At 42.5% G+C, this 14,598-nt stretch overlaps 1 protein-coding gene across 3 annotated transcripts in view; it reads left to right on the top strand.

The window, feature by feature from the left end:
* Nucleotides 1–9,420, top strand: part of SBNO1 (strawberry notch homolog 1) — a 31,933-nt gene extending 22,513 nt beyond the window's left edge. For all 3 annotated transcript variants that reach the window (XM_061344640.1, XM_061344641.1, XM_061344642.1), the window contains 13 exons: nt 387–518; nt 1,715–1,850; nt 2,242–2,354; nt 2,455–2,526; nt 2,998–3,097; nt 3,595–3,669; nt 3,925–4,071; nt 4,153–4,247; nt 4,452–4,544; nt 4,985–5,122; nt 5,602–5,678; nt 6,347–6,540; nt 7,992–9,420. In XM_061344640.1, coding sequence (XP_061200624.1) covers nt 387–518; nt 1,715–1,850; nt 2,242–2,354; nt 2,455–2,526; nt 2,998–3,097; nt 3,595–3,669; nt 3,925–4,071; nt 4,153–4,247; nt 4,452–4,544; nt 4,985–5,122; nt 5,602–5,678; nt 6,347–6,540; nt 7,992–8,134 — 1,515 coding nt within the window. In that variant the 3' untranslated portion in view covers nt 8,135–9,420. The remainder of the gene's footprint in view (nt 1–386; nt 519–1,714; nt 1,851–2,241; nt 2,355–2,454; nt 2,527–2,997; nt 3,098–3,594; nt 3,670–3,924; nt 4,072–4,152; nt 4,248–4,451; nt 4,545–4,984; nt 5,123–5,601; nt 5,679–6,346; nt 6,541–7,991) is intronic.
* Nucleotides 9,421–14,598: the final 5,178 nt, after the last annotated feature.

The raw sequence follows: 14,598 nt of genomic DNA, 5'->3' as shown, positions 1-14,598 counted from the left end.
TTAGAAACACGTCTTTAGTAAGCTGCCTATCATGTAGAAATATCATTGTGATTTAAAAGACTCTGTTAAAAGCAATGACAGTCTCAGCTGTCGGTTTAGTTTTAGTACTCTTGGTGAATCCCTTACAGACAGCAGTGTATACTGCTATATAATTTCAACATAGATATGCCTTAAGCTTTTGATTCCCTGAGTTACCTTTAAATAAATGTTCCATAAAGCAGGTAATGCCATCAACCAAAAATGATCAGGGTTCTCTAATGAAGTTTTGCACTTGGAGTAAATTAATCTATTTTAAGGCAATCAGTAGCATCATTTTTGAAGTTCTTGGTCATGTAATAATTTTTGGTGTTGCCATAACAAGCTTGTGTTCCCTTTTATTTGTAAAGATGACGGGCCGCAAAGGGAGAGTCGTGAGCAATGATGATGGCAGCATATCTTATGAGTCGAGATCTGAACTTGATGTGCCTGTTGAGATTCTGAACATCACAGAGAAGCAGAGGTTCATGGATGGAGATAAGGTAATCCTTACATAGCACTTAAAAAACCTTGCCAGGTGCTGTTGTGACACTGATTTAAGTTGTTCAAGTGTTGGTTCCACCATTATCCCACAGTGATTTTTCTTTTGGTACCCTTAAGTACTAGACAGCATTTTCTGTTCACTGTTGTGTATTTTGTTTTTCAATCAGTACGTTGAGTAGTGCTAATACATGGCTGCAGCATGCTTTAAAGGCCAGGCTGTAGTTTGGGTGGCCACAGAAGCCTGTGCTTGAGGTGTGTACACATGTACCAAACTGAAAGCTTTAAGCTGGTCTTGTTAAACAGCCTGTTTAAGAAGCAGATAAACCCTCCACATTGTTGTGATTCCTTTAGCTGGAGTACTGTGTACCTCTGCTTCCAGGAGGGAATAGTGAAATTGAGACGTGGGGAAAACCACTGATTGACTTGATATGAGAAAGCTTTCGGTGAGGGGCTGGGGACAGACATGGAGGCTGCTTAATTTATCAAGGATTGAGAAGTAATGCTGGGAAGAGGGACAGCTGTTGTCCTTTGTATTGCACTCCGAAAGAAAATACTGACTGGAATAATGGTAGAATTGAAGGGGGAGGAGGAACCACAGACCTTTCCTGTGGTTCATTTGGGATATGCTACCACAAGAGGGCAAATCAAGTAAATGTAGCTGTTGCATGATACGGGCTGGTTTTACACTTCAGAGTGAATGCTTGTGTTCCTGTGACTTGTACACAGCCCAAACCTGTACATTCTTTCAAGGCAGGTGTGTTCAGGTATTAGAATGGCTGTATCCTCTTTCTTTATAGTGTCAGCAGTAACATTTTGTGTGGCGTGTTGCTTGCTTTCAGAGCAAAGCTCCCCGTGTCCCTCCCCCTTTCTTTCTGAAGTGCAAGCAACATCAGAGGGACTTGCCCTTTGGAATGGCAGGACTGCAGCATGCGGCCTTTCTTCATTTGCACCGAAAGGTGTTGCTGAAAAGTAAAGTGAAAACCACTCCTTTCACTCAAATTTGTTAGCATTTTGAACTCTGATAAAGGGAACCAGGCTTCTCTCCTCCCCCTTCTTGCAATAGGAAGTCCAGATAACAGTGAAACCATTCCAGACCCGAGTTAGTAGTGATTGTACTGTTACATGTTTTAGACATTGAAAACTGAAGCTTGATTTTTGCATTTATTGCTAACTAACAACTCCTTTCTTGATAAAGAACATTGCCATCATCTCGGAGGCTGCCAGCTCTGGTATATCGCTGCAAGCAGACCGCAGAGCTAAGAATCAGAGGCGGAGGGTTCACATGACTCTGGAATTGCCGTGGAGCGCGGATAGGGCAATACAGCAGTTTGGTAAATGACCATTTTTGTCTCCTTTCCCTGGCAAACTCAGTAGCTGAATTCACTGCTAAATCACAGAAAATAAGATTGACTTAAGGACCCTTCCAGTCTCCTTTACCCATGAACAGCATCAGCTTTACAGTTGTAGCTGATAGTCTTGAAAGCTTTGAAACAAACTTAGCAAACAGACTTGCACTGCAGCTCAGGGTTTTGGTAGGTATCAGGTGTCTTTAACTGTAGAGCGTTTCTGTACAACCTGCTGTTGGCTGTATTACAGCAGAAACTGATTTTCAGTGGGATTAAATTCTGGCTTTTTTCTTTGCTCCTCACAATTCATAGTTTATTGGAAATATGCAGTGAAGTGGAATTTCTGTCATGTGTGTGCTTCTACTTAATTATCCAGGGCGAACTCACCGATCCAACCAAGTGACTGCTCCAGAGTACGTGTTCCTCATTTCTGAGTTGGCAGGAGAGCAGAGATTTGCATCTATCGTTGCAAAAAGACTGGAGAGTTTGGTACGGTTGTTTCAAGAAACCTGATCCTTCATTAGAGAAAACAGAACTTGGGTTTCCTTTTCTTAACACTTGATTTAATAACAAAGATGTGTCTTTACAGGGAGCCCTCACCCATGGGGACAGACGGGCTACAGAAACTCGAGACCTCAGCAGATTCAATTTTGACAACAAGGTGATGGTTCTTCCTCAGTCTGAAAGTTCATGCTGTGTTATTCCACACATCACAAATGACGTGTTGAGGAGGGATTCCTTTCATCTCCTGTGAAGTGTTTTACTTTAACTGTATTACTTTCTTGATAGGAGGCCTCTTTCTGGCATAGCAGTAAGCATTCTTAGTTCTGTTTGCAGAGGAATGGAACACAAATGTGTGTACATTTCTGTATTAACAATCCAAGTCTTAAGTAAATGGTCTGTGTTCTTTCAGTCACAACTCAAAGATTAATTTAGCAATTCTAATTACAAATTAAGATTGGGCTGTTTATAGAGTGGAGTTTAAAACTGGGGAGCTATAATAACCAGTTCCTTTGCTGCTGCAGTGAAAGCAACATTGTGAATTACAAATACTTGTTAAACCGTGTGTGCTTGGGGCTGAGGCACAAACCCTGGGTCAGATTGTTAGAGCAACTCTCTTTTTCTTATGCAGTATGGCAGAAATGCTTTAGAGATTGTTATGAAATCCATTGTGAACTTGGACTCGCCAATGGTCTCGCCTCCTCCTGATTTTCCTGGAGACTTCTTCAAAGGTAACTATAATTAACTGGGTGTAATTGCTCCCTTTTGATCTCCAGTATGCAGAAACGCAAATCATTCTAGAGATCAGCTGGCCCAGGTAGGCACTCACTGGATGTTAATCCTACATGTGTTGTTTGAATATTGAAGTCATGTATGAAACAACATATAGGAGCTCTCAGTGTGAGGCATATTCTGTATCTGACTGGAGTACTGAAGGCATTTTAACTTCACTTTCTTCACTTTCCCATTATCTGTTGCAGTTATCTTGTTCTGTGGCCTCATATACAGGGCCATTAGTACTTTTCCCTGCCTGTGCTTCTCAGAAGGGCAGAAGTAAAGCTCTGTCTTGCTTATTGGTGTATTGGGTAGAAATTGCATGGAATGGTTTTGAGGGGTGTCAGAAGTTTTAGACTTAGATCCTGAAACAAGATTGCTAACCAAGCTGTCCCTTCACTTCTGTACTCTTAGATGGCAAAGCAGGTGTGATTTAACATCTTTCTTTTCCTAGATGTCCGTCAGGGATTGATTGGCGTAGGCTTGATAAACGTAGAAGACAGATCTGGAATACTAACACTTGATAAAGGTATTTGTATGTTTAATGGATCTCTGGATTGCTGCTAGGAATATCGTGTATCATGACAGTGGGTTCCCAGCAATAGAATTGAAGTTGTAACTATCTAAAAAGCGACTTTTTGGGAAAACTTCAGAACATTTTCCTCCTTTTTAAACAGACAGATTTAATTCCTCTTTCTAAGACTTTGAATACTGATGGAGAGCTTGTTGTCAGCAAACTTCATCTCTGTTCACCTAATATGTGTATTTCTTATTCTTTTTTAAGATTATAACAACATAGGGAAGTTTCTGAACCGAATTCTTGGCATGGAAGTCCATCAGCAGAATGCTTTATTCCAGTACTTTTCTGACACGTTAAGTGCAGTTATCCAAAATGCTAAAAAGAATGGAAGATACGATATGGGCATCTTGGGTGAGTAAATCAGTTCATCAGCACCCTTCTGTGCTTGAGTAAGAGCAGAGAAACGGAGTAACTCTGTCCTTTCCTTTTAAGATTTGGGCTCTGGAGATGAGAAGGTGAGAAAGGCAGATGTTAAGAAGTTTTTAACTCCCGGATATTCTACCTCTGGACATGTAGAACTGTACACAGTAAGTTAAATCCCTGTCGTCTTTGTAGGAACTAATAACATTTGCTTGCCAATAGGGTTTTTAAAAGGTGGCAGTTGGCTAAGAGAGGGGAGGTTCCTGGCCTTTCACTGGGCAATATTTGGTTCTGTGGTTCTTTAGTTCCTGTGTCTGTGACTGTTACAGTCTGTTCCTATTCAAATCCCCCTGCGTGGCTTGCTTCTATAGATCAGTGTGGAGAGAGGAATGTCTTGGGATGAAGCAACTAAGATCTGGGCAGAACAGACAGGTCCAGATGACGGATTTTATTTATCACTACAGGTAAGATTCTTCTGTTTCTCTTTGATTATGTTTAGAGAAGGTTTCTGGGGGCTAACCCAATGCACTGTGTCTTCTCTTCAAATTAACTATTGCTCAGCTCTGCAGAATGCTTTCAGTGTTACATTAGAATTCATGTTAAGTTTGTTTCCAGCACTCATTATAAAGCATTCCTTTTTAGCTGCTCAAGGTGTTTTCTGATGGGATTGTGAGCCCAAATTAATAGCTCTTACTTACCCGCATGAAGAAACCAGATGCTTCCAGTGCAAGGAAGAGTTGTGAGGCTAATGTAGATTTAGTGGTATTGTCTTCTAAAGGTGTCATTATTACTGGTTGTCTTACCGATCACGCACACACATGCTATTACTCTGAAGAGCACAACATAGAATCACTTAAGGCAGATACTGTCAGCATGTTAAAGTTGTTGTTTTTTTTCTTTCCAGATAAGAAATAACAAGAAAACTGCTATCCTAGTAAAAGAAGTGAATCCTAAAAAGAAGCTTTTTTTAGTATACAGACCAAATACTGGGAAACAACTCAAACTAGAAACATGTGCAGACCTGAAAAAGAAATATAAGAAGGTAACTGTTGAAGTTATGTTGGTTTTAAACTTAAAGGTTGAAAAGAAATATAAGGACTTTCTTTTTCTGGTTTTTATGTATTTTGGCAAATCAAGAACTGGGCTTATTTTTCCAGAGTGGAGCTTGTAAATGGGTCTTTTTAAGCAGATTTATGTGGTTTCTGCGTTCCTATATCTGAAGCATTCTGAATATAAACAATGTGTGGTGTAGTAATGGAAAAGGAGGGGGGCGTTAGGGTCTAGCAAGGGGAGAAGTCTTACTTCTATGTAAGGTGTACAAACATGCTCTTAAATAAGCAGCTATGTACAGTGTTCTAAGCAATGAATCTGAATCTTCAGCTGGTGTTTTAAATACTCTAGTGCGTTATTAGAGGTGGCAAAGATACCTTAACACTTACACAATTCTGTGTGTTTTTGTTTTGTCTGAGTCTTGATGTGTTTTACTTTGTTGTGATTTCCCCCTTTGAATGACTTTTCCAGGTCCCTTCTGAAGATGCTCTGCCACACTGGTTGGAGCAGTACAACTCTTCTGCAGATACCTGCACTCATGCTTATTGGTTAGTATTTGTATGCACACAGGTACTTAAACTGTTCACTTAAACTACTTCTGTCCTTCTGTTACTCATGTGAAATCTTGTGTTTCTTGTCCTATGACCAGTCAAGTGACTCCACCTTTGAGTGGAACATGAAGCTTTGCACTTGCCCTTAGGGTACTAATATATGTAATAGATGAGTGTGATTTATACATTAGCATTCCAGTAGAAGTATAATGAAACTAGCTTGTGCTGTATTATTGTGGTAGGATAGTTCAGATGTTATCTGGGGAGGAAATATTTATACTTCCCATGGAGATGAGCTGTGTGTCAGAAACAGCAGCTCTTGTGCTGCCTCTCATGTGTCTGAACTCAGCAGCTGATGTCTTAATTCCTGAGGAACAGCATGTAAGGGGTGGAAGCTTCAGGTTGATATTGGAGTTTCTGAAACGTACTGATCAGACCTTAGTTTCATAGCACTTGCCTGTACACTTTGAAGACGTGGTCTCAAATTCTCAGAGCTTTACCGTTAGAGGCATGCTGCAGATAAAGTACCCTTCCCTCACTGTGAACTTGCAGCCTTTGCTCAACTCTGAATACACGTTAAATAACTTGAAGTCTCAATCTGAAGGGAATTGGATGGTTTCTCTTTGCAGAATTCTTTTGAAAGCTTATTTTCCTCTCTACCATAGGAGAGGCAATTGTAAGAAGGCAGGCTTGGGGTTAGTTTGTGAAGTGGGACTCCGCTGTCGGACTTACTACGTCCTGTGTGGTTCAGTATTGAGCGTCTGGACAAAAGTAGAAGGCGTTCTAGCCTCTGTGAGTGGTACCAATGTGAAAATGCAAATCGTGCGTCTAAGAACAGAAGATGGGCAGAGGATTGTAGGTAAGTGGCTCGTCTGCTCTTTATTTCCACCTTGCAGTAGAAAGTAGTTGGAACTTACAAATTGCTCCATGTTGAGAATCAAGTAGGAGACCCTTATAAAGATGGCGGGGGGGTTGGAACTGGATGATGTTAAGGTCCTTTCCAACCCTAACTATTCTATGATTCTATGCTTATGAGAGAAAAGGCACCTCAAGTGTCTATGTTGGGGAGGGGCAGAAGCACAGCTGTTGATATATATCTATTTGTAGTATTCAGACAGGTTGAAGAAGCAGGAAGTTGTTAGGGTGCTTTTCCTCCCCCTTGGAACACTTATTCTCCCAGTTCTTCTGATTTACTAGGAACAAAAATGTCATACTTAGTCTGTTCCAGCCAAGCTACCTTTGAAACCATGAGGACTCTACTTTTCCCCCCAGCACTCCTGGCAAAGAACAGTAAGCCCTTAAAAATGTTGGGGTTTTCTTCTTGTGTTTTGAGCTACTGAAAGTTGCATTTAATGAATACTTTAGGGTGACTTCAGGATGACTCTATCTTGGTTTCATTGCTAACCTCTTAGTGAAGCCCTCACAGTGGGTACCTTGAAGGCTGAAATATCCCTATTTGTTTAAATGTAGACTTAAGCGGATGTGCAGCATCATGGCAGCTCCTGCTCCAACAGCTCTAAGTCCAGAGGAGGCCATGAGGATGATCAGGGCCTGGAGCACCTCCCATATGAAGACAGGCTGAGAAAGCTGGGGCTGGTCAGCCTGGAGAAGAGAAGGAGACCTCATAGCAGCCTCCAGTATCTGAAAGGGGGCCTATAGGGATACTGGAGAGGGACTCTTCATTAGCAACTGTAGTGATAGGACAAGGGATAACAGGTTCAAACTTAAACAGGGGAAGTTTAGATTGGATATAAGGAAGAAATTCTTTCCTGTTAGGGTGGTGAGGCACTGGAATGGGTTGCCCAGGGAGGTTGTGAATGCTCCATCCCTGGTGGTGTTCAAAGCCAGGGTGGACAGAGCCTTGGGTGAGATGGTTTAGTGTGAGGTGTCCCTGCCCATGGCAGGGGGGTTGGAACTGGATGATCTTAAGGTCCTTTCCAACCCTAACTATTCTATGATTCTGTGTTGAAACTAGGTACTTCGTGTTTAAACTTTCACGGTGGTGTAAGTCCTGAGAGATAGGAAAGCAAAAAGTGCTGACTCGTCATTTTATGTGCCAGCAAGTGATGTAAGAGGAAGCTCTGTCTTCAGGGGCAAAATGGCAACTTCTTTCTATGCTGTGTGACCTGAAGGATTGAGTGCCTTGTGAAGATAATTACTGAGGAGCAGAACCTGTAGGTGTGCTTGATCAGACGTTGGGAGCTCACTGGTGACTGTTGCACAAATGCAGTGGTGGAATGGTCAGCCCGAGGTTTTAATGAACCAACTGTCTGCATGCTCACAAAACACTTGATCTTTTGCTGTTTCCAGGTCTGATCATTCCTGCAAATTGTGTATCACCCCTTGTAAACCTCCTGTCGACGTCAGACCAGTCGCAGCAGCTTGCAGTACAACAGCAGCAGATCTGGCAGCAGCATCACCCGCAGAGCATCTCCAATTTCAACAATGCATAAGAGGACAAACTACAGGTGTTGACTTTGGTGTTTTGAGGAAAAGGCTGTAAAAGCATATCACTTGCATAAAAATCAGGGACAGATTCCAAAGAAATATAACTTTTTCAGTTCAGTTGTGTGCTCTCAAATACTTTGGGAATAAAGAGATCTTAAAAGGTTGGTAGAACTGAAAGCCAGCAGTTGTTTATGGTGGTGCATCTGTCTTTCCTTATGCTCTCTGTAGTGCTTCCTGTTTGCTTTTACTTTTGGCCTTTTAAGCTACAAAACCACAATTTGTTTGAAAATGCTTGAAAATCCCCAAGCAGGCTTTATTTTTGTCATACAGTGCTCAGGGTTTAACGCAGTGCATCAATGCCATTGCTGTGGGAGATATCCTTGAATGCATGTATTGAGTATATATATAGAAAAATATATATTGGGTTTTTTCTCTTCAATTTATAAGTTTCTAAAAGCATGAAACCTAGAGGTTGCACATCATGCATTCAGGTTCCTTCCCAGTTTCTGTTTGACAGTGCATGTCTTTGGAAACGGGCATGGACAGGACGAACACACGAGACAGGAATTCGGAGAGAAACACAATCTTAGTTGTACAGCATTGGTTATTGCATTTTTATAGTGTTTCTACCCAGGTGTGGCATTTTTTCTGGTTCTCTCCTGGGGGTTATATATTTGAGTCTACAACATGTTCTTTTTTTGTGATAAAACATCTTAAATTAAACTTAGTTCCTTTTTAATGTATTAATGGTATTCCTCCTGTGTACTGCAAAGGCGGCTTGGATGCCTCTTTTCCTTCAATTGAAGCATTTCCTGACTCCGAGGTGGTGACAGAAACTGAAGTGCAAATTCACTTCCATCTCGCACACAATCTTCTCTTTTTTACTTCATTAACGTAATTTAATTTGTCACTTGTAAGATGAAACCTACTTGAGCTGTAAATTAGAGAATGGGAAACACTTGAGGGTTCCGCTGTATGTGCTGTTTCTGTTACCCAGTAACTTGAATACTGTTTAATATGTTGTAAGACATTGTAGAGTTTATCTGGAGCTGTTTAAAAGAAATTGTAATGTACAAATGTGAATAGTCACTTATCTATAATATGGGTAAGTTTTGTTTTGCCTATAATAGTAGATGTTTATAAGAAAGTGAAGGACAATGTTTGTCATTTCTTGCTTGCACAGGTTGCACTATTGAAAAATTGAGATTGTATAAACCTGTCCAAAAAAAAAAAAACCCTACAAGATAATGATCTTGTAGATGTCAAATAAAAGTTATTGTACTAACAAGAAGTGGAGTCTTGTTTAGGCAATCGCTGTACTCCAAAAAGAACTAACAAGTCTGTACAATTTGGAATTTGACAGGACTTGGCATGTTCCAGTCTGCTTGAACCAGGCTTCTGTCTCACAGCCCTGATGTCTCAGCTGAGCTCATTAATGAGGCAGGAAGTCAACTCTGCTTAAACCTGGATGCATGCTTTAAGGGAGGCTCCCCTGACAGAGCAGCACATGCACCATAGAGGTAGGGTATTTCACCTGAGTAAGGGTGAGCTGGATTCAAGGGTCGTGAAGAGGGAATAAGGGAGCCAGAAGTTCCACAGCTTCAGGCTGAAGTGAGCCCCTTATGTGAATTACTGCACTTGAGGTTCTGTTAATGCTGCCTGGGCTGGCACCGAAGGGTGCTGTTGCAGAGGGTCTGCCTGCTTTCCTCAGCTTCCAGCCTGGAGCGCTGGAGGGGATGAATCCCAGCGCATGCTGCTCACTAAATACAGATGTAGAATAAATCAGCATGTTCCTCCTTGCTGTGGCACCTGCTCCACCTCTGTACAGTGCTTGCACTGCAGGCAGTAGGTGTTTGGAAGGGTTTTAATCTTGCAGGAGGGAGGGGAAGCTTGCCTGAGTGCTGTAAGGCCAGTAGGAGCCGACTGTACCCTGGAAAACCCAGACCACAGAGAGGGTGTGGAGGAGGACACTCATGGGTTTCATACCCCCACTGGGTGTATTTGGCATCCAGTGCAGGAAGAGTGATGGGATGCTGACAGATTGCTGTTGCAGCAGAGAGTGAACCATAGTGCCAGTAACGGCGAGCTCTGTGTGTGCTTTGCTTTCTCTCTCTCTTTAATTACTACTATTTGGTGTAGGAACTTTCCCCATCTCAGATGGTAATGTGACACTTAGGTCTTAATCCTCAGAGAGATGGTTCTAGAAGTGGTAGGTTCACAAAACAGTGCTGTGTTGGTTTAAAGTAAGTCATTACTTAAATACGCTTCAGTTCCTCAGTGCTCTTCCAGCCTGTTGGACTAACTTTGGTTGTTGGGATGAGCAGTGAGTGGGATATCCTGTATGGATAACCAAGCCACACTGGTATGGGTGTTGATAGCTCTTTGTTCGCACCCACTTAAAACGCCATGGACTAGTGTACCCTGGAAGGAAAAATCCAACAGCACTTAAAGAGGATCCATAAGAACTATTCCCATTCCAGAGCTCTGTTCCCTTACTTGCTCTCCTTTGCCTGCTCTCTGCCAGTCACCACCATCCATGCCTTGGCTTTGTCATTCAGTTACTAACACAGCTGCACCCACAGCTCTGGAGCATTCTAACAAAGGTTAACATCAAACAGAAAAGAGCCTTCAAGCTACAGAAACTTTTTTCCTCTTGAAAATCCCTGCTCGGTGGTTGGGGTGTGGTTTCTGGGTAGTCGTTTGTTCCTCCTGTGAGCTCTGATAAAGCTTGGGGGAGAAAAGGGATATAAATAGCACTGGAGATGGGATAAGGAACAGCTCTGCAGTATCCTGCAGCATTGCTCAGTAGACAAACATCCTTGGAGGAAAGAGGAGAGACTTGACTGTCACATCATGCAAATTACGGTCTCTCTTCTTCCTTCTTGTGGGGCATTGATCTGCTTTGTATGAATCACCACCTGATGGATTTCAGACTTACAAAGGGTAGATGTGTCCTAACAGGGGCAAAGCTAATTCCTGTACTGCATTGAGTTTTGGAACTGTGCTGGAGGAGGGGAAGGTGCAGATTTAAGTTAACCTGGGAACTGAAGGGATGAAATCTGGAGTCTTCTCTTTGAAGTTGTCCCTTCACAGCAGCTAAACTTTGACTTGTTAAATCATTTCATACCTGAGCCGTGTCTGGCACAGGAACTGCAATTACAGCCCATTAAACCGCTCTCTGCTCAGCGAGTTTTCAGTTTGTTTTCCCCATCTCTGTGCAGTCCATTGGGAGCACACCTCTTGTAAGGACTCGGAGTTCTCAGCGTGCAGTATTGCCTTTGTAAATGAAGAAAAGCTCTGCAACCTGTAAACATTTGTCAAGTGAATTACCAAGGGGGGGGGGTTGTATCTTTCTGTTGCATTTGGAACCGAGCTTCATTCAGATCCCGTCGCAGTCTGTACATATATCGGGAGAGTATGTATATAGAGATGTTAAAGGCTACTGAATTATTGAATGTAAATAACTCTTGGTTTCCTTTTGTGTTTGTTTTTCCTTCATGACCTTCCCAAGATGTATTCCTATTTTCTCAACCTGCCAAACAGGCGCTTTGTGTGTACTTGGAAATATATATAGAGCATATATAAACCTTCTGAGAGCTGTGTGCGTGCATTGTGGACGTTACGCGTTGTCATCATTTTTCCCCAACTCTCAGTTGTCTGTCTCCCGTCACCCTTTGATGCAATGTGGGTTTAGGATGTATTTTTAGTGTATAATGCATTTTCGTGAGAGAAATGGATTCCTGATGTCCTTCAGTGACCGGAGCATCCAATTCCTGTGCCTCTATTAGAAACATGTTTTTCTTTACTCTTTTCAGATATCAAGCTCTAATCCTAAAATCCACTTCTATTTCTCCCACTGAGTATCTCCAGTGGGGTGTTCAGTGAGCCCCTACTATACAAGTTCTAGGATTAAGTGCATCAACAACAGGACCTGCCCACTCTAACATTTAAAAGTATGATTGCTATGTCCATATTAAACATTAACTCCCACTGGAAAGCCCCCTGGAAAGGTGGCAATTCGAGAGTAGGGAGGATGTGTCTGTTGTTGAGTATTCCCTGGGCAAATAAGGTCCACATGTGCAAAATGGCAGCAACGCAACTTTCTTACTCTTGAAGCAATGGAGCATATTCTGAATTGTCAGATACAAACATATGTATTTGTATCGGAGTTAGAGACTAATGAGAAATCCCTTGCACTGCCTGTCTTGGTTAGTCCCTAAGCTTCCTGCTGTTGTCACACAGGTTTTGCCTTTCCCCTCTCTCTGGGAAGGTCTGTGTCCATACAGTTACTCCCTAAGTGGTTGGTGAAGCCCATTGATGGGAGAGTCACAGCAAGAAGTGCCCAGCTGCAACTGGCACCCAGTGCTCCTGGTAGCTTCTGTGGTCAGTGCAAACCTGAGCCATGAACATGGAGAGCAACAGAGGTGTTCTGTCAGTGCCATCTGGGGTTCTCTGTCACGGGCTCTCATGGCAGAGATGGATGGGGTTGGCAGAAGGAGTAAAGTACCACAACCATGCCCAAGTGTGGAACATGCAGGCAGTGTTGGCCTCACCTGCTGCTCAGGCTGTGCAGTGAGCTTGGAAAGCACCAACTCTTTTTAACATGGAGGGAAGGAAAGACTGTAAATGCTGGAGTTTCTCAGCCACAGCTCTTACAGCTGAGGGCAGACTGTCCCTGAAAGCGTATGCTAAAGTGTGCTAAATAAAAAGTAAGAATTTACTTGATGTACTTTGCTGTTTCTTAATGGGTCCAGATGAGCAACTGAAGCTTGAGGCAGGTGTAAGATTCAAGAACAGGAACTGGACAGGTTTAAGCTGAAGCCGAATCTCATAGAGAGAGTCTTTCACTTAAAGATTTTGATTTAAGCAATGTCCTTGTTTATAACAGTCCTGTGGTGCTTAAGCACCTGCGCCAACCTCTCTTCTATTTTTATTTGCAACATCTAAGTTTGGTTCGTGTTCTTGAACTTAGGGCATAACTTTAATATTAGAGACAGGTCACCTATGGAAGAGCGGTTCTGTACTTGATTTGCACCGGGAAGGGTAAGGAGACACTTCTACTGGCATTCCTGATTCCATTCGTATATGCTCATGTATCTGCTTCCCGATTTGGAGAGGATGCCTAGGATTGGGCCAGGTTCACTGCAGGCACATAATGTCCTTATTTGCCAGGTCATTTGTTTCCTTTTTCAGTCACTAGCATAGAGTCCCACTGCTGCTGGACTTTGAGGCAGGTGTTCACTGCCTCAGCATCTCCCAGTGATGCTATGGAGGGGCTGTGCCGCATCCCCGCAACATCTATCGCTGTGAGGCTTCCTCTGCACAAAGGATAAGCTATTGTAAAGTAGCATTTGGCTTTTAGGACTTCTTTAGCCCCCACCTTTAACAGTACAACGGGCCAGAATTCCAAAGCTGTGTAACATTTAAGATGAATTGTGTGTGTCCTTTTTATTGCCAGCCCAAATCACAACCTTTTGCCAACCTTAAAGCCTTTGTTCTCCAGTGTGAGACTGCACTGGGTGTCCCTGGGCGCAGACAGTGCCGGTGTGTGCCAGCTCTGCTCCCACCAAGTGGCAGAACTTTGAGTGCCCAGCACTAAAACATTACAGCGATATTCAGAAGGATTTACGCTCTCACCAATGACAAACTGGGGGACACGACCAGTTCTGCACTGAGGGCTTTTCTGGGGAAAAAGAAATGTAAAATAAATCAACAACTACCTTGGGTATTTTTCCCTTTTAATTTCTGCTGTAGCATTTACCTCCGCTGTTTATACTGGAATGCCTTCCAGCAAGACTTCTGCATACATTAAACATCTTCATTGTTGCTCCATTTGAGGGTCCTTCACCCTGGTAGAAGTCATGTTGTAATAACCCAAGCATCTTTCAATCCTCTTAAATACCTGGCACTTACCCTGGTTACTGTGACTGGTTGATTAAACTGGCTTTGCTGGTAAAGAGCAGATCCACGATGGTCTCCAAATGCCAATTGAGATGAGCTTGAAAAAGGGAGGAGAGTTTATATTAAAAACTGTATCAAGATTGGAAAGTATCAACTGCTTCACAGTTCATGCACAGCATGCAAATCTCTTCCCTTTATCCACAGAGTTAGTTTGGGATAAACAGACTAATCTCATCTTATTTCTGTAAATCATTTTCTATTGACTCTCATTCTCGTTTCCCCCAGATCTGGAGCAGGGAGGTTGCCAAGTTCTCAGCACTAAATGGAGATGCCCAAACCTCAGCATTTAATTATTCATTTTCATAAAGCACTAGACTTTGTTCTGCAAGTAAGGGAGAGACGTCTTCAGAGAGGTTTTGGTTGGCTCCTGTCCAATCTGTAAATAAAATACCTTCAAAATGCCAGCGAGGCAGCTCAGGAGCTGCTTTTGGAAGTCCAGGTCTGGTTTGTATGTTCCTTCCTTCCACATTTATAAGGTGGATGAATTGACTGCGCCTGCTAAACATAC

This window comes from Neopsephotus bourkii, unplaced genomic scaffold (assembly GCF_033783945.1).
Source record: "Neopsephotus bourkii isolate Nb327-2 ecotype Australia unplaced genomic scaffold, CSIRO-AGI_Nbou_v1 NB_230, whole genome shotgun sequence".
Taxonomy (NCBI): Eukaryota; Metazoa; Chordata; class Aves; order Psittaciformes; family Psittacidae; genus Neopsephotus; species Neopsephotus bourkii.
Note: the sequence above shows the minus strand (reverse complement) of the source record. Positions and strands in the feature narration are given on the sequence as shown.